At 33.8% G+C, this 20,043-nt stretch overlaps 1 protein-coding gene across 4 annotated transcripts in view; it reads left to right on the top strand.

Moving 5' to 3' along the window:
* The window catches only part of Stam2 (signal transducing adaptor molecule 2), a 50,467-nt gene extending 31,751 nt beyond the window's left edge, over window positions 1-18,716 (top strand). For 2 of the 4 annotated variants that reach the window (XM_047545254.1, XM_047545256.1), the window contains 6 exons: window positions 2,288-2,370; window positions 2,487-2,574; window positions 3,563-3,617; window positions 6,677-6,830; window positions 9,587-9,756; window positions 11,710-14,078. In XM_047545254.1, the coding sequence (XP_047401210.1) occupies window positions 2,288-2,370; window positions 2,487-2,574; window positions 3,563-3,617; window positions 6,677-6,830; window positions 9,587-9,756; window positions 11,710-11,938 (779 nt within the window). In that variant the 3' untranslated portion in view covers window positions 11,939-14,078. Of the gene's footprint in view, window positions 1-2,287; window positions 2,371-2,486; window positions 2,575-3,562; window positions 3,618-6,676; window positions 6,831-9,586; window positions 9,757-11,709; window positions 14,079-18,624 lie in introns of those variants that run through there. The other 2 variants (XM_047545257.1, XM_047545255.1) reach the window with 2 other exon arrangements.
* Window positions 18,717-20,043: the final 1,327 nt, after the last annotated feature.

The raw sequence follows: 20,043 nt of genomic DNA, 5'->3' as shown, positions 1-20,043 counted from the left end.
ACCTCATTTTATCCTAGCAAACTCAAGAAAAGAATTAAGTAATGTACTAAAGTCACTAAAGTTCTCGGTTCAGTTCTTCTGAACACAACTCAGTTCTGCAGCCACACACAGGTCCCCCTCAGCCACTGTCAGCCATGTTGAGAAGGCATGCCATTTGTTATGCAGGCAGGGAGGCAAGAGATCTCAGTTTGAAGGAACAGCTCTTAATAATACTAATGATGATACCTAGAAGTGAAATAGTTAACAGATTTTGAGTAGTCATTATTTTGTCAACATTGTGCTAAATCTTTTGTGCTGTCTCACTTAATTCTCACAATTCTGGGTGATAGAATCTTTGTTACCCCGTTTTACTGATATGGAATCTGAAGCTGAGGCATAACCTGTCGAATAACTGATAGAGCCAGGATTCTAAAGGTAGTTAGTGTGACCTGAGAATGTACTAAACTGACTTAAGTATATCAGTGCTTATCCTTACCTGTTCTAAAGAAAGAACTTGAAAGCTCCGGGCATCATGTGTAGTATCATCTTTGTGTGTATAGAGTGAGGCATTCAGAAAAAGAGGTGGATATTCATTCATTTGAAAGCTAGGTACTTTGCCACTAGTTATTCTTTTTATTCTTCTAGTCTGACTCTTTTTTTTTTTTTTTTTTTTAAATAGGAATATTGGACACATCTTTTTTTTTTTTTTTTTTAAGAGCTTTATAGCTATACACAGTAGTTGGATTTGGGGACATCTTTTTAATTGAACTATACTTAGGGAATCCTATACAGCAATTCCCCCTTGGCATAAGCTAGAGAGATTGAACTGCAGTTTTGAAAATAAAACACATTCGTGGTTTTCCGTGTATCCTTGGGTTATACTGAGTTCTGTGCTTTATGACATAATTGAAAGTTAGCTAAATATGTGAATTAAGTGGTAACCATTAAGACTTTAAAATCCTTTGGTTACATGCATTTTTTTTGTTTTTGGATTTTGCTTGTTTTTGTGGTACTGGGGATTGAACCCAGAACTTCATACATGCCAGACAGCTACATCTCCAGCCCTTTTATTTGATTTTGAGACAGGGTTTCACTAAGTTGCCCAGTCTGGCCTCAAACTTGGGAACCTTCTGCCTCATTCTCCTGAGTAGCTGGGATTATAGGCCTGTGCCACCATGCCCAGTTGGTGATATAGATTTTTATTATAATTTTGTTTTATCAAAATTGACTTAATTAAAAATTAGAGGGGCTGGGAATATAGCTCAGTTGATAGAGTACTTGCCTTGCAAGCACAAGTTCCTGGGTTCAATCCCCAGCACCACAAAAAAAAAAAAAAAAAAAAAAAGAACATTCTGGCTTTCTTTCCTTCCTTCCTTCCTTCCTTCCTTCCTTCCTTCCTTCCTTCCTTCCTCCCTCCCTCCCTCCCTCCCTCCCTCCCTCCCTCCCTCCCTCCCTTCCTTCCTTCCTTCCTTCCTTCCTTCCTTCCTTCCTTCCTTCCTTTCGTTCATTCATTCTGGTACTAGGGACACTTTACCGCTGAGCTAAGTCCCTGGTCCTTTTTATAAACTTCTTATTTTAAGACAGGGCCTCACTAAGTCTCTGAGGCCTTGAACTTGTGATCCTTTTGCCTCAGCCTCCCAAATTGCTGGGATTGCAGGCATGTGCCACCACACCTGACTTTTAAATTGTGTTTTTATCTGTCTCTTTATGAAAGATTTTTTTTGTTGAACTGGAAATGCAGCTTAGTTTAGAGGCACAAGGCCCTGGGGTTGGAACCTAGAACCATACACACTCAAAAGACTTTTTCATTTTATGTTGCTGTAACTAGTATCAAAGTTAGGTTAAAATCAGGTCTTATTTTGTTTATATAGGAATAACAGTCTTTTTTAATAGATGGAAGAACTATAGATGTAACTATGAAATTAGTTGTTTGTATAATAATCTATTCTCTTGAATATTTATTTACCCATTGGTAACACTCAATTTTTAGGAAAACGCCTACTAATAATGCTGGCTTCTTTCCCCAAATGTAAATTTCATAAGTACAGGCATCCTTGTCTGTTTTTTTCACCATGTATAAATGCCTAAAGTGATGCTTGGCACATAGTAAGTGCTAAATTAATATTTACAACATGAACATATGTAATCACTTTGATTATGATATGAACATAAGTAATAACATTGATTATGAAGTGTGATAACTAAAGAGCTTTAATTTTTTCTCATGGATATCATAGGCCACTTATAAATTAATGACAAAATACCAAAGTAAATGCTGAAGAACTTAAAATTTCCTTTGTTTCCATAGCAGTTGTGGACAAATTGAATGTAATTGATGATGATGTGGAGGAAATTAAGAAATCAGAGCCCACGCCTATTTATATTGATGAGGTAGAGTCCTTCTTTTGTTTTAATGGTTAAACTATCAAATGTATTATCTTTGAGAATGCTTGGGAAAAGTAATTTTGGATTCACTCAAATTAAAACTCCTTTGACTTTTTAAATAGGATAAGATGGATAGAGCCCTGCAGGTACTCCAAAGTATAGATCCAGCAGATTCAAAACCAGATTCCCAAGACCTTTTGGATTTGGAAGGTACTTAGTGAATATTGAGATTACTTTAATAATGTTTATTATTTTATTTATTCATAATGTCATGAGTTTCTTCTGACTTGAGATTAGAAATCCATGATAGGAACAGACTAGTGCAGTAAAAATAGTAAAAGTATCACTCGAAAGATGTTCCTGTACCTGCATATCCTTTTTAAGAAGAATGTTTATTTCTGTACACCTACTAGTGAAATTGGAGATTGACTGTCCAAAAGACAGAGTTGGAAATAATAGCCTATTAATTTAACCAAAAAGTTAAGAAGTATTGTTTAATTCTCTTATATCATGACTCTAAAGGTCCACATTGTGCATGTTCAGTGTAACTTTGTAAGGTAGACATTTGGTGCATGCAAATGTGTCTTTTAATTTCTAAGTAATGTAAAGCAATTAAAAAAAGTGTTTTCATGTTTTTTAAAAGTCTTTGAGAAAAATGTTTGTAATGGATAAATCTTCTTAAATCTTTTTATTGATGAAAACCTGGTTATGGATATTTCTATAGCCACAATATTCTTATTGTGCTGCTCATTGTATCTATGTTTAGATTTGGAAATATATAAAATTTTTAAAATTTTGAAATGCCTTAAATAAATAAAAAGTTCATAATTAATCTGCACATGGTAGTTACATATTTTATAGTATAGCTTAAGTTTGTTTTACCTAGTTAATAATAACTTTCTAGATAACTTTTCTAGATAACCTTTGAGGATGATTCCAAATGTCACAGTCTGTAAACTTAGTTAATAGGAACATGATGAGATTTTTATTTTAATTTTGATCTCGCCTTTGATTATATGATAGAAATATGTAGAAGTAATGGTACTGAATAGTATTAAAATTAGATCTTTTATAGTTCTTTCTCCAGCAAAAACTTAATTCTTAATGTATTATGGATGGTGCTCTATTTTTAAAAATTGTTGATATTAGCTTAAACTGTATTAAATTCTTACATTTTAAAGTATTTTTGTATTTGCAGATACCTGTCAACAGATGGGTCCGATGATAGATGAAAAACTTGAAGAGATTGATCGGTGAGATTGTTCATGCAAACAATAAAAAGTAGAGTTTTCCTAGGTTTATTTCTTTGGGCAAGCTTAGAACTAGTGGTAGTTTTGGGGGAAACTGTATTATCTGTTGCAAGTATTTTACCATTTCCCAGACTTAAATGCTAATAGCAAGGTGGTGCTTTCATTTTGTTAACAATTTTTCATGGCATAATAGTATACATAAAATCCTGGACTCTTACTTTTATCATTCCATTTTCTTACTTGGGCTGGAATTGAAAGGATATTGAGCAATGAAGGATAAATTGAATAAAGAACAAGATAAAAACAGGTATCTTAGGCAAATATCATTATGTGAAAAGTAGTTTCAAGTAAAATGTTCATAATTTGGGTAGCTGAATTCAGTGCAACACACTTTCTCTTCTTTTTTCTCTACCTTGTATTCCTATATTTATGTCGTCCTTCTGATTTTGTTATCCCACCTGGTTTTATTGTTCTTTAGAAATAGCAGCAGCACTGGAGGATGGGCTATCAGAGTTGTAAGCTTTTAACTTGGTTCTGACATTTTCTGTTATTCCTCAGTTTTCTCTCTGAAGTTAGAGGAAGAAGCCATAGTAGATGAAAGAATAGATGAGGCCTTACTATTGTATTGTCATCCTTTCTAACCCCTACTTGTTTTTTGTTTTGTTTTTCCTTTCTTGGTGGTGGGGATTGAGTCTAGGGCCTTACACAAGCTAGGTGAAGACTCTAACTTCGAATTGTATCTCTAGCCCTACCCCCTCTTTACTGCTATATAAACAATACAAGAAGAAAGGGATCAGGTAGGACCAATGTGTGAAGGAGAACAGAAAGTGCTTTACTTCTTTCCTGCCTCTACCAGAGAAGTATCTTAAGCAAGGCTTTGATGTCACTAAAAATTATAATCTTTGTTTCATGGAGCATTTTTCACAAATCTTTTGTGTTTTCTACAAAAGTTAAAAATAAATCCCTTTGACAGTTAGTGAATGATGGTGACAGTTTCATATTTTTAGAGAAAGCAGTAAATATATGTTGCTTTGTTTCAATACAAGGAGTTAATGGTTAGTGTATAATCAAATTGGAAAAGATTTAAAAGAAAAATAGTCAATATTAAGTAGGTATGTCTAGCAGTACAGTTACAAACTTTTCTGGAGCCTAAAACTAATCCATATCACCCTAATAGATGATACTGGATAAACATGAAAACAACTCCAAAGATAGTTAGATAGATTTATTGAAGAGATATCTGAACAGAATGAATCAAACAACATTACCCTATGTAAATTTATGATTACACAAATGGTATGCCTTTATGCCATGTACAAACAGAGAAACAACATGTATCCTATTTGTTTACAATAAAAAAAAAGAAATATCTGTTGTCTGAACTTAACTGTGTTCTAGACTATTCTAATCTGATTTCCTACACTTCTGAAATAATTTCTACAACCCTGATCAAGATGCTCCCTCATTCTTCCCCTATGTACTGTACATAATCCTTTTGTCTGCCTTTATTTACAATAAGTTTTTCAGTTTGGTCTGTATGTCCTTCCTCAGGGGACAGCTTAAGTTCCAGCTTTACTGTAAAGCCTTTTTGGTCTACCACAACCCAGAATAATCTCTTCTAAATTCTTCTGTTTCTCTACCTGTTTCATGTAATTTTGCATTCAGTTATATATCATTTGCTGCTTTTTTTTAACCTGGTCTCCCTAATAGGTTGTGATTTACTTTCTGCTTTATTCTCTTTCTTCCAGTATAGTTTTGGCTATAGTTTAATAAAAATTTGTTATTGATTTGAAGTTATATCTCAGATCTTTAAAGATTATTTCAATCAGAGGGATTATGACTTTTTACTGCATTGTTTTCACACTTCATCAGCCTACTGGGTTATGTGGGCCAGATTCTTACAGAGAATTCTTGGTCACACATTTGTTAGTATACATGCTTAATTACTGTAGATTTGGGTGGTTTGCAACTGATACATCTGAAAACAGAGTTTAACTTTATTTATACAATCATTCATGCAAGAAAGGGAACAAGCACTTTTTGTTTTTTGTTGTTCAGAGGTAACAGTATTATAAAGGAAAGGGAATAGTTGTTTTTTGGTTTTTTTTTTTTTGCGGTGCTGGGGATTGAACCCAGGGCCTTGTGCTTGCGAGGCAGGCACTCTACCAACTGAGCTATATCCCCAGCCCTAGGGAATAGTTTTGATGAGTTTTGATAGAGCTCAGACAGATCATTTACTTGGTAACTGTATCTTTTTTGCCTGCTCTACTTCATGCCTTTTTTGTTTATATTGAAAGTACCACATCCAGTAAACAGGCTTTTGGATATTTAAACCAGATAAAAAGTGACCATTTAATTTTTATAAACTTGGCAATTGCAAAAAGCTTTTTTTATTATTCCCAAGATAACAAACAAAATCATACCAACTCAGAAGGGAATGATTTGCTGTGGGTGTTCCTTGAGCAAATGTGAAAATACTCTTATTTGGATTCATTATTTGACAATAAGGTGTCTGGTTTCACCTGCTTTCTCAAAATCAACCAATAGATAGGAACATGTATATACATTGCTTTTACTTGTATTTTCAATAATAATTGTTTAAATAAATTTTTCAGTTGATCTTTTCACCACATAAACAAATAAAAAGGTGGAGTTTGTTTTGTTTTTAAATAAAAGTTTGCTCTCATTTTAGTCATATTGTGCTTCACAGGGGCTGTGGGTCTTCATAATTAATTACTCTTACCTCAACTGAGGAACTTTTTCTTCATAATTGAATTTTCAACAGAAACCTATAACATATCAAACAAAGTGCTTCCAGCACCAGAATTATGAAATGATTACATTCTATGATGTGTGAAAGGGATATTATGAAGTTCTATCAGCCTAGCTACTATAAAAATTAAATAATTTCCCAGTTTCCCTTTGTGAATATTCTTTTATTGTATATGAAAAGAACCTTTTAAAGTATGAATAGAGAATGTGCTAAATTTAAAAAATAATTTACATTGTTAAATACATACTTAAAATGAGAAGAGTATGAAAATGCTTTTCTTCTGTATCAGGAAACATTCAGAATTGTCTGAATTGAATGTAAAAGTCCTGGAAGCTCTGGAACTATATAACAAATTAGTGAATGAAGCACCAGTGTATTCAGTCTATTCAAAACTCCATCCTCCAGCACATTATCCGTCTACATCAGCTGGAGTTCCAGTGCAGGTGAGCATGTTTTCTGAGAACATGTTTTCAAAGTTATAGTTGTAAATTAAAAAAAAAAAAAAAATGTTTTGAAGTGATGAAATCTCTATGGTACCTGATTAAAATTATAAAATTAATCTTTGATTGTTTCTAGAAATATTGGCTTAAACCATTAATGTTTACCAGGACAATTAGTTACTGATACATTACAAAAACATGTTAGTTCAATTTTATCATGAATGGAAAGAGTATTAAATATACGAGGTGTATTCTGGTTCTTCGTGTACTTTTGTAAAAATAAAGCATAAATCTTTAAATGTAAATCCTTTTGTAAGTATAAACTACACGTCATTTGATTTAGGATCTGGTGTATCAGAAGTTCTTTGGATGAGGTACTAGTGCTGTTCCTGCTGTTCAGTAAGAAGATTGAACGTTTGGAAATTCTTTCATGTGTGATGGTGGAAGTAATAAAGATACATTAAATCTGGAGTGAAAAACAAAAAAGAAGATTGAACATTTCTTTAAAAATCTTTTTTGGGCTGGGGAGATAGCTCAGTTGGTAGAGTACTTGCCTTGTAAGCACAAGGCCCTGGGTTCAATCCCCAGTACCCAAAAAAAAAAAAAATCTTTTTCAAGATTTCTTTAACTTGTATAATCATAACAATTAATGAACTTTTGTTCTCAGAACATGTTTTATATTTTTTTGTTATTGCATGACTTAATGTTAAAAAAATTCATGCATAACAAAGATATGATATAGGTCTATGAGATATAGATACCGTAAGCTATCTGTAAACAGCATTTTTTTTTGCAATACTTCTCACATTTTTTTGTGCTTGTCAGATAACATGAGTACTTATATTTATCAGTATCCCCATTCTGAAGACTTTCAAATTTTAGCTCGTTAACAAATTCAAAATGATCTTGGATGAGCAAATTTTATGATAATTTATGAAAGCTGGTATGTAAAGGAATGTGTGAAGGAGACACCAAGGGGAAAAGGTAGCATGTGGGTACATAGATTAGATGACTTAACACAACATAATTGTTAAGAAAAAGAATGGTTACTGTGGTAACAGTCACATCAGACAAGATGCATTTATCAAATATGCCATACCCTGAATTTTTGATAATTTCCTTTGAATGTAGGAAGGATTTCTGGGTGCGGAAAGACTGCCAGTCATTCAGTATTGCTGGCTTTCAGAGTTGTTTGCTGCTGCTACGAAAATGGAACAAAATAGAAATGTGTACGCCATTGTATAATAGAACCGGATGTTCACCTCTTGTTTATAAAGGGTTATTTGTCATTCATGGATCAGGTTTTTGTGTTAAGTTGTATTTTATTTACAATCTCCAATCTGTATTTTGCTAAGTGCAACTAGTTGTGTTTCTTTTGTTTTGGTACATGGGTACTTCACCTCTGAGCTCCATTCCCACCCCTTTTTATTTCTTATTTTGAGACAGTTGCTGAGACTGGCCTTGAACTTGAAATCTTCCTGCCTCAGCCTCCTTAGTCGCTGGAATTATAGACATGTGCCACCACATTCCGTGCAACTAATTTCTTTAAAGTTGATTTTCTGTCAGTTTGATTCTTTACATAATCTCTATTTATACTGCTTGCACATAATTTTTTTTGAAATACTCAAAAGTTCATATTCCAGTTTGAAAAATCTATTTGTATCTTTGAAGACCATTCAGGAACCCTAAACTGCAGAAGATTTTATTCTTCCAATCTGTAAGTTGTTTCATGTTTCCTAAGGAGGTAATGTGATTGCATGTAATATAGTTTATTTGACATTTCTGACACACTAAATTTTCATGTGAACAATCATTGCTTTTAAAATAGCATAATTTACAGGCACACGCTTATAATCCCAGCAACTCAGTAGGTTGAGGCAGGAGGATCAAAGTTCAAGACCAACCTGAGCAACTTAGACTCTGTCTCCAAATTTAAAAAAAAAAAAAAAAAAAAACGTGTAGGCAGTGGCGCAGTCCTGTAATCCTAGCGGCTCAGGAGACTGATATATGATTCCAAGTTCAAAACCAGCCTCAGCAACTTAGGGAAGCTCAAAGCAATTCTGTGAGACCCTGTCTCTAAATAAAATTTTAAAAAAGGACTGTGGATGTGGCTCAGTGGTTAAGCACCCCAGTACCAAAAAAAAAAAAAAAAAAAAAAAAAAAAAAAGAAGAGGTGGGAGTGTTAGGAATGTAGGCAGTGGTAGAGTACCTGTGGGTTCAATCCCCAGTATTGCAAAGAAAGAAAGGTAGGAAATAAGGAGGAAGGAAGTAACTAATTTAAAACCAGAGCAGTGATAACAGTAGATATTGCCAGAGAGGGCCTGGCATCTTGATACCATTTCTTTTTCACCCTCTTCTATAGGAAGGAGTTGGATGAAGGTCATCATTCTCACAGTGACTTGCAGTGATGTTGGACTTCCCTTCATGAGAGTGTTCTTTGACTATATAGCAAGACATGTTACTGAGTAATAGGCAGTTTGGATAGATTTCAGCCTACTACTTAAAAATAAACTACCTCTCTCCTTTCTTTCTCCCAACCTCTGCAAAGTAAAAGACCAACCAAGCAAATCATAGATTTTTGTAGATTTGGCACTGTGAGAGTTCGGAAGCTCTACTTTTTGAAGGTGGATAGATTGGTGAAATCAGATTGGTTCCCAAAGAATTAAAAAATTTTCTTTCCTTTAAGTCTTAAAATATTTAGATATCTTAGGTAGATGTTTGGAACAGCATTGAGTCAACTTTTTCTTTTTGGTAAATAGACATATCCAGTTCAATCACATGGTGGAAACTACATGGGTCAAAACATTCACCAAGTAACTGTTGCCCAAAACTACAGCCTAGGACCGGATCATATTGGTTCACTGAGATCTCTGCCTCCAAGTGTAAATTCCTCGGTAACAACACAACCTACTCAAACTCCATATTTAAGGTAAGTTTTTGAGAGTCGTGTTAATTTTTCACAGACTTTGAATCGGAATATACTGACCCTTCTCTTTGTAATAATAGTTCCAATTTTTACTTTTAAAATGAAATCATAAAAGGAATGAAGGGAGGAGAAGGAATAATGGTAGAGTGAAACAGACATTATTACTTCATGTACATATATGACTACATGACCGATGTGATTCTACAATATGTATAATCAGAAAAATGAGAGATCACACTCTGTTTATGTATGATCTATCATAATGTATAAATGCATTCTACTGTCATGTACAACTATTTAGAACAGATAAAATTTTAAAAATTAAAAAAATAATAAAATAGAATGAAATCATAATGTGAGTATGGTGGTGCTTGCCTGTAATCCCAGCTACTTGGGAGACTGAGTCAGAAGGATCACAAATTCAAGGCCAACTTGGGAAACTTAGGGAGATCCTGTCTCAAAACAAAAAGGGCTGGGGATAAAGCTCAGTGGTACAGCACTCCTTGGTTCAATCCCTAGTACCGCGTGCTCACACACACACACACAAACACACACACACAATGATATAGAAATGCTCACTCATAGTCCTATGAACTAGAGTGGTGCTGCCCTTAACCTTGCTAATCATGTTGTGATGGTTGCCCAGATACAAGCCTAAGTTTAGTTCCCTAGAGCAAAATGAAGCTTGCTCTCCTTTATGAACAAGCCCTCGTTGTGCTTCAGCACTGTGCTGTTATCAACCTAGTGAAAAAGTCCCAAACTTATTTATCTGCTTATACTCCTAAATATTAGAAAACTGTTGTTACTTTATCCTTTAAAAGGAAGTATGTTTGAGCTGTGGAATTTATGGTTTAATTTTTTTATACAAACACTTCTCAGAATCATGTTTTAAATTTTTCCTGTATTCACTTTGTTTTATCACAGAAAATATTTGTGTATAATGATCTCTAAGATTCTTTTGAATCTTAGATCGTTTAGATCTTAATGATCTCTAAGATTCTTATATTTTATGATTATGAGTTTTAGACATTACCTAAAAATTAAATAAGCCTTTTTATATTGGTATTTGATTAAATTAAAATATAAAATTTTGTTATTCTAAGTGACACTAAAAATATGGAGAAAAAACTGGTGTAGTGTTGACATTAATTCTCCTGTATTGCTAGCAGTGCATTTGGTATAATTTTTTTTTTTTTTTTTTCTGTTTTGTCACTGAGGATTGAACCCAGAGGCTCTGGGTGACATGGTCTCACTAAGATGCCCATTCTGGCCTTCAACTTGTGATCCTCCTGCTTGTTTCCCCTGTAGCTGAGATTATAGGTGTGCACCCAATTAAAATTAAATATATTTTAAAAGAAGTGTATGTCATATTAGTTATAGGAAGAAACAATTCTGAAATTTGGTGTGATTTTTCAACTTAGTTTGGTGTTTATATGTAGTAATAAGTAAAGCACTGTTCTGAACTGTCTCAAGGATTCAGGGTGGTTTGCAGATTACATTGTTCTCTCTTTGAAAGTGAAAAGTTCCTTTCAAAGGAAAGCTTGAAGGGTGTGGAGAAGAGAAGGAGTAGGTGCTGGGTTGGAAGATGGGAAAGGGAGAATTTGGACTGGAAAGTGTGTGTTGAACCAAGTCTCTGTTCTTGTTGGAGTTGGCCACAGACAGAACAGTTTGCATCTTCTCAGTTTTTAAGTGTTTTTGGTGAGAGAATTCCAAGAAAGCATGTTAAATAAGACTTATAATTTCATATTCTCTTGCTTTTTGAGCACTCTTCTTACCAAATATAAAAATTATATTAACAGTATTTGGTAGTTGGAGTGTTTAACTCATAACCAGAACAGCAGAGCTACATAAACTTAAAAAGATTGAAAAGTCATTTTTGTCATGTTGATTGATCTATGACCATAATCTAGATAATGCAAAGTAAATATGATTTTCTTCTTAAAATTTTGTTTGTAGCACTGGACAAGATACTATTTCCAATTCTCCTTATATGAACCAGAACTCTAACCTTCAGTCAGCTACTGGTACAGCTGCTTACTCACAGCAGATGGGGATGTCTGTGGATATGTCATCTTACCAGAACACTACTTCCAATTTGCCGCACCTGGCAGGCTTTCCCATGGCAGTTCCAGCTCAGTCGGTTGCACAGCAGCAAACAAATTACCATCAGCAACCTCTCCTTTAGAGATAAACCAAGCATTTTCGTGGAAGTCTTCATACATGTCACTCAACCCTTGTGATTCTAATCTGAAAATATTAAAAGGAAACTTCCCTCCGAACTCAAAAGGACCATGAATAAATAAAGCACAAAAACCTAACTTACTCTAAAGGCCATAAAAGTTTTTTTCAGTCCAATTTGTTTGAAGTCAGCGTCAGCTTAAAGATGCTTCCACTTAGTTTTGTCATACTTTCAAATGTTTCTCTGTGAATTTGGACACCCAATAAGTAGCCTTATAACACTAAACAATATGAGATAGAAGTGTAAACATTTTACTTTAAAGAAACCATTGTTTCCCCCTAAAATGTCTTGATGAGAGCATTGAAGACCTTTAAGTGTTTTTCATCCACATTTTTTTTTTTTTACCATTTCCCACACACTGTTGTTTTAAAAAGCAAACATCTTTTTTTGTGTAAGCATTTAGTTTGTCAACATACTTCCTTTTGGCTCTTTAAATTGCAGTTGTATTTGCAGTGCTGTCAGTTTTGCTCACAGTGTTATGTTGAGTAATAATTAGCATATAATTGTCTACAGAAGCAAGAGAATTTGGAAGGAACAAAAATGTTTTCCTTATTAACAGCAAAAACCGTGTAAATGCAGATGTGTGAGCCAGTTCCCTACTCATGCCCACCCTGGGCTAAAGAATGCCCATAAAACATTTCCATTCCCTGGGGAAAAACATTTCCTTTTCTGCAAGCATCTTTGTATTTAAAATTGCCACTAATGACCTTAACAAATCACTTTGGCCATTGTCTAGTGAAGATATGGTCCATTTATTTTACTTCCTGTGGTGTGGTGTGCAGAGATTCTGTGTTTCCTTTTTGTGGATTATACCTGAATTTGAGCCATGAGACATACCTAATAATTTGATGTGATATAAAACAAGCATGGATGATAAGTTTGTTTTTAATTGATGTGTTGTTATTTTAAAAGAAGTGATTCAAATACCATTCCTAAGATGTCATTGTGCCAAACTGTTGAAAAATATCATCTCCTTTCACAAGTAATTCTGAACTTTTGGAATAATAGCAGGCGATGATTTGATAGAAGGCAATGGATTGATAGACAGTTCAGTCAGATTTTCTGAAGCCCATGTTTTAAATTAGTTTATAGCTAGTAGAATCCACATACTGTAGAAGTTGGTAGAAAACTAAGGATTGTTTTCTCTATTCAAAATTTGCACACTACTTTATCACCTACCAACTTTTTACATAGCACAAAATTGAAAGTGCAAATCCATATACTTATAGATAAATGATATTTAGACTGGGAAAAATAATGGATATAAGTTTAATTTTTAAAAAGTTAAAACATTTTCGCATGGATGCTATATTTCTATCTTTGTTTTTTAAAGAAAATAATCTTTCTACTAAGAATCCATTTGAAGACAGTTCTAGAAATTTTGTTATTTATTTACAGAAATTTGATTATAAGGATGTTCCTTTTTCAAAGAAACTTTGTTCTAGAACAAAATACTGTATATAATACCTGGCCTATATTTAAAAAATGAAAACAAGCAGTATTTGAAAACTTAGTTTCTGTTGTATTATTTCACTACGATAACAAAAGAAATTTGTAACCTTCAACGCCTCATGTTTACTTTTTCATTTAATATTTTCCTTCCATAGGAAATCAGCTATGCACTTACATTCTAAAATGGCACCTTACTTCTCAGAGACAAATTATCTGTTCTTTAAAAAAAGAAAATGTAAAAAATGTCCAAAGCTGCTTTTGGTAATTCAAGTTAATATTTATCTATATATATAATTTTACATTTTCTTTCAAACTATATATAATAAATTTGTTTTATCATTTGTATAAATATTTTATATTTAATTGTGACCTTAATTGGGAAAATTTACTTCATTATAAGCCTTTGAACCAGTATAAATACTGCATACCCACTAAATTGGAATCGACCAGTTAAGTTTAGCTAATGTAGTTTTGGAATAATGAAACATATGACATGTATATAAATAGTCTATATTGGCATTTATCTGTGAAAATTTATATATGCAGAAATTTCTTCCTCTTAAAAATTTATTTTTGCCATTATAAGGAATACTGTGTTGCAGATTGGCGGTATAAAAATTATATTAAATCTGTATTGACCTGATTCTTTTACTATTAATAAGAATGGCAAGGTGGTTTTTTTCTTTCCATGATTTTATGGATTATATTTATTTAAGATATTTATAACTAAATGTTTTCACCAAAGTAATGGTCTAACTTGAGATTTCTACATTGGGTTCACACTTACTGTTTCAATATCAAAATTTTTAAAAATAACTTTTTTCATATGAAATCTTGGTACATTAGTAAGAATTCCTGAAAATTTATAAGAATTTTAATATAGAAAAATGCTGTTGGTATTAAAATACATGAAGTGGAATATGTTCATATAGTTTGAAAAATGTACAGCCCACCAATATTGCCTAATTTGGTACTTTATCTAGAAAATTACCTGCACATTAAGTAATTATAATATTTATCATTCACCGTTTGAAATTATTTGCAAGTAAATTGTCATTTTTTTACTATTTTAAGTGCAAGTTTTAGGCCAGCCTGGGCAATTTAGAGAGATCCTGTCTCAAAATAAAATACAAAGGTCTGAGTTGTAGTACACCCTGGGTTCAATCCCCAGTACTGCCTATATATATAAATAAATATAATAAATGAGATTGGATTGGCACTGTAGCTCAGTGGTAGAGCATGTGCACATCCCTGAGATTGATCCCAGTGCTACAAAAAAATTAGTAAAAATGGTTTGTGGATTTAAAAAAAAAATCTATTCTTAATTGTTAGGGCTTCTGAGTTCCAGGAGAGAATCATACTGAATTGTCAATATGCTGACAAAGCTGAATTATCATTTGTTTATATTAAAAGGTAATTTTATTTATATCAATTTCAGTCAGTAAATAAAAGGAGGACTCATTTAATTTTTGTTGTTTGGTTTAGTTTTCTTTTGAAGATTAAAAATTTTAAAAATTTTCCCCAGAGGAAAAATTACTCTTAATTTTATCCAGCTAAATTTGAATTTGGAAGTTTTTTTATTTTTTGTTTTTTATTTATTTTTTTAACACTTTACTGGATCTATTTCTGCTTGCATGGTATATAGAAAAGATGAATAGTACCCCTCAAATTCATGTTTCCCTGGAATGTCAGAATGTAACCTTATTTGGAACTAGTCTGTGCAGATATAATTAGTTTAAGGATCTTGAGTAGAAATCATCTTGGAATTAGAGTGGGTTCTTAATCCAGTGACTGAGGTCCTTAAGACACTAAGACACCCAGTGAACAGTCATGTGAAGATGGAGGCAGAAGTTGAACTTATGCTTCCATAAAGCAAGGACTGCATGAGACCACCAGAATCTGAAAGAGGGAAAGGATTCCTCCCTAGAGACTGCAGAAGGATCATAACCCACCTAACACTTCAATTTCAGACTTCTAGTCTGCAGAACTGTGAGAAAATAAACTTCTCTCATTTTAAGTCTCCAAGTTTATGGTACTTTGTTACATAGTCTTAGGAAACTAATACACATGGCTAAAAATGTACAATGAATTCTGAGTATCATACACGTGGAACTTTATTTTATAAATAAAATTGGCCCAAGAGTTCTGAGAAAAATATCTGTAGTCCAGTAGCAGTCTTTTGATCTTTGCTAAACCATAGTGAAATTGCTTAACAGATGAAGCAAGATTCTTGTTCATCCCCATAATTCCATTTTATTGTTCTGTTTGTTTTTGTTTCTTTGATACCAGGGATTGAACCTAGGGGCACCCAAACACTGAGCCGCATCTTCAGCCCTTTTTTATTTTTTATTTTGAGACAGCGTCTCTCTGAGTTGCTTAGGACCTCACTAAATTGCTGAGACTGGCTTTGAACTTGTGATCCTCCTGCCTTGGCCTCCTGAGCCGCTGGAATTACAGGGTTGTGCCACTGCATCCAGCTCCATTTTACTGATTTTTAACCCCATGCCTACATTTCAGTAATACATTTCTTCATGCTAGAGGTGTTTATAGTTAACAAGGTTACATTTTTTTTCCATTTACTATCCACTTCTCTGCCCATCTTTAGTAATGGATATTTAATGAAGGGGAAAATATTGAAAGGTGAACAGAAAAAGAAAAAAGAAAAATTGGGTGGATATTCCCGTACAAAGACTACAAGGAATGAGGATTTGGTTATGTTCTTATTTATACCATTTAATATCCTAATGGTGAAAATAAAGGCTTTCCAATACCTTCAAAGCAGGAAAATGATCTTTACTGTTAACATTTTGGTCTACAGAGCCAGCTCCATTTTTTTTAAGGTGAGATTCACATAACAAAATTAAGCATTTTAAAGTAAACAATGTCATGGCATTCACAATGTTGTACAATTGTTACCTCTGATTCAAAAACCAGAACTTTTTGTGTCTGGCTTCTTTGATTTAATGACTTTTACTTAGTATAATGTTTTTGCTGTCCATTTCTATTATAGTGTGTACTAAGACTTTATTTCTTTTTATGGTATAGTAATACTACATTTTACATATAGTTTATCCATTCACCTATTGATGAATATTTGGGCTGTTTCTACCTTTTGACTATTGTGAACAATGCTATGAATATGTAGATTTGAGTAACAATTTTCAGTTCTTTTGGATATACACCTAAGAATGGACATGCTGGATTATATGTTAATCCTACACTTAACCTTTTGAGGAGCTGACACATTTTTCCACAACTGAACAATTTTTACATTTCTATTAGTAATTCATCAGAGTTCCAGTTTCTTTACCTCCTTTTGCCATATATCACTGTGAGATGGATGGGGTCCCAAATGGTTTACTGGGTATAAAATGCCTTCAGATATGAGAATGGTAATACATGAAAAGCAGAATACTGGATAGATCTATTTAATATGTACATTGTAGTGCAATTAGCTCTGTCAACACAGGTAGATTGAGGAGTCCAGAGCTTGAGATAAATAGATGAGCTCATTCTGAGAATCAGTGTGGTTCTCATATAGATGGAGTCAAACACTGCAGAAATGGAAACTCAGCAAAGCTTCCAGAGTACTGTTTTACGAACAGAAAAGAGCTAAATTCAAGGTTGCTGTTAGGAAGAAGTAAGTGACATCAAGATGAGAGTAGTTCTGAATTGAGGACTGTGGACCTGGGGCCCAGGCAAAACCCGGTTTCTGCATGAGCCAAGATTGCTGAGAAAAAATCTGGCCTGAGCTCTAGGTTCTGTTGTATTTCGGATAAGGGCTAAATGCTTTGGAATCATATGTTAGGTATTGGGGATTAAACCCAGGGCCTCAATCAAGCTAGGCAAACATCCTGCCGTTGAACTTTCTCCCCACCCGTCTTAGCAATCTTTCTAACCTCTTCTATTCTCACGTATGCTAGATTTTAACCCCCAACTCAAAATTCCTCAGGTACCAATTTTTATTTTTCATACCTATTTGACCCTGTTATATGTTTTTCTGACTGAAATGCTTTTTGTCCATCTAGTTATCAAATGTCATCCCAAATTTCACTGGTCCCAAAAAAATATTGTGCTTCTGAAGAATCTTGTAACATTTGCCATGTTGCATTGGAATGAGCTGTTTATGGATCGGTCTCTGTGGCAGTCGCTATAGTTTGGCTCATTCAACATGTGTTTTCAATCACCTCCTTATTTAGATTGCTCTATATGGAAGTCAGTAAACAAGATAATAGTACTTACCTTCCCAGATTCCATCGTAGTCAGGGTTAGCCACATGACACAGCTTCGGCCAATAAGATTTAGGTCAGAGGTCCTGGGGAGAACTTATAGGAGGAAAGAAAAAACTTTGAAGAGGCTCTTTTGACCAGAAGGAAAAAGAAAACAAAAACAAGACACTTCACCTATTTATGTTACTCAGGTACAATTTTGTGGTGAGAATTTTCTATTGCTCTTAAGAGTCCTTTCTCAGCATATTATTCTGCTATTGCCTCTGTCCTACTTAAGGCACTTCAGTTTTGGATTCAACCCTTGTGATCTCTAATGCTGTTATGTGAATGACAGGATGTAAGTGACCATTATCATAGGGTTCCTTGTAAAAAAATTTTTAAAAATTTTAAAGAAGGATGTTTTATACATTTTAAAGTCTGGCTATCAGTTTGGTATCTTACTGTTAAGTATGTTTTTATCCATCTCATCAATAAATGTTAATGATAAAACAATTTAAAGAAAATGACTCTTTCCATATCTTTTGGCTTAGAAAGCAGATTCAGTGCCAGGAGATTTAGTACTGCGAACATGAGGGAGAAAGTATGATGGTTGAGGAAGTTTGAAGGTGCCTGTTCCTTAATTTTTTTTAGTTGTTGATGAACCTTTATTTTATTTATTTATGCGGGACTGAGAATCAACCTAGTGTCTCTCACATGCTAGGCAAGTGCTGTACCACTGAACCACAACCCCAGCCCGTTTACTTAAGATTTTTTTAAGTGATTGTACCAGTTCTAGATTATCTTCCTCTGGATTTCACATGTGGAAGAAAGTAAAATTCTTCTCTGTTAACCTTATTTATCTAAACTATTGTTGGGTAGGGTTTTGCTTTTTGTATTTGAAAGTATTACTATCTGGACTAGGTCTGTAAACCTTTGGAACTTAGAGCTATGTTTTATTCATTGTTTTCCCAGGGCCTAGCATAGGCACATAAAAAAAGAAAATGGATCTAACAGAAAGCTGCATGGAACTTCACAGTGCCTGGTGTTCAATAAATTTGAGTTTCTTTGACCTTTTCTGAATCATGTGATTTTTCATCATCATTCCATTTTAACATTTCTGAAATCTGAGAATTTATTGTAGGATTTCATTTTATTTTCTTAAGGCTATTTAGTCTAATACATCTTAAAATCCAAGTTGACTTAGAAAAGAAGGAATATGGCATCACTTTAACTACCAAGGGACAAAGGGACCTAGACCCCAGTTGATAAGTGTCAAGAAGTTCAGTGATTCATTTTGTTTTGCTTTCAAAACATGTCTCTAGTGCTTATCAAATAATAGCCATCTCTAAGCTCAGGGATTGCAGCACAGGCAGAAAGAAGCACACAGTACATTTCTTTTTGACATGTGGCAAGAAGATGTACATCATAGAAAAATAGGAAAATTAGAATTTTAATATTTAATATTTGCACCATTCAGCATCTTATTTCAACTTTTAGAATATGTTCTTAAAAAGTTAAAAAAAATTGCATAAATTTTATAAACACCCAAAATGGCAGAATGAAGGCAATGAAGAATAGAGGTAATCAGATTTTATAACTGCAGTGTATCCAAGTTATCATTACTGAGGATGGTTGAATTGTAGTTTGCAGTTTTTTAATGTCCCCTTTTTTTATCCCTTTAAAAAATTTGTTCTGTTTAGATATGCATGACAATAGAGTAATGTCCCCTGTTCTATAAGGATTGCACATATCTGCCTACATCCTTGACTCCTGGAGACTTGGGGATTGGTTGAATGTCATGTGTAGACCGAGAGATGAGCAGAAGCCACAGATGCCCACATAGGAGCAGAAGCTTAACAGGCATAGCTCTCTGGCGTCTACCCTCTTCAGAGCTAATACGTCCCACATGGTGGCTGCTGCCTTACCTGGGCCTGGGAGTGGAAAGACAAGGGTACAGAGCCATAACCTCAACCAGAATGTCAGGCTACAATGGTTTCATAATACGTGAAGATTTTAGAATTGTTACCATAACAAAGATGGCAGAATGCCTGGGAAAAGAAATTTGGATTAAAACATTTAAATTAGTACATAGCATCTTGATGTAATTCAATATTATTCACCATTTAAAAGATGTGTGTGATCCATCTTCACAGTGATTATACTTACAACTTGAATTTTACTTCCATTACCATCTGAATCATTTGGACCCTTGAAAATTATACCTTGAGAAGAGTGTTTTCGTTGGGTTTCTAGAGCGTAAGTTGTTTAGGAAAGTAAACATTTTAAATTCAGTTTCTGATAACAATAATCATTAATATCCTGAAGGTCATGACTTTTGCACCTTTTGAACAGATTTTCCATGTTTGGACCAGGACATTGGGAGAATGATAA

The sequence above is a fragment of the Sciurus carolinensis genome, chromosome 3, assembly GCF_902686445.1.
Source record: "Sciurus carolinensis chromosome 3, mSciCar1.2, whole genome shotgun sequence".
NCBI lineage: Eukaryota > Metazoa > Chordata > Mammalia > Rodentia > Sciuridae > Sciurus > Sciurus carolinensis.
This window is presented reverse-complemented; position numbering and strand designations above follow the sequence as displayed.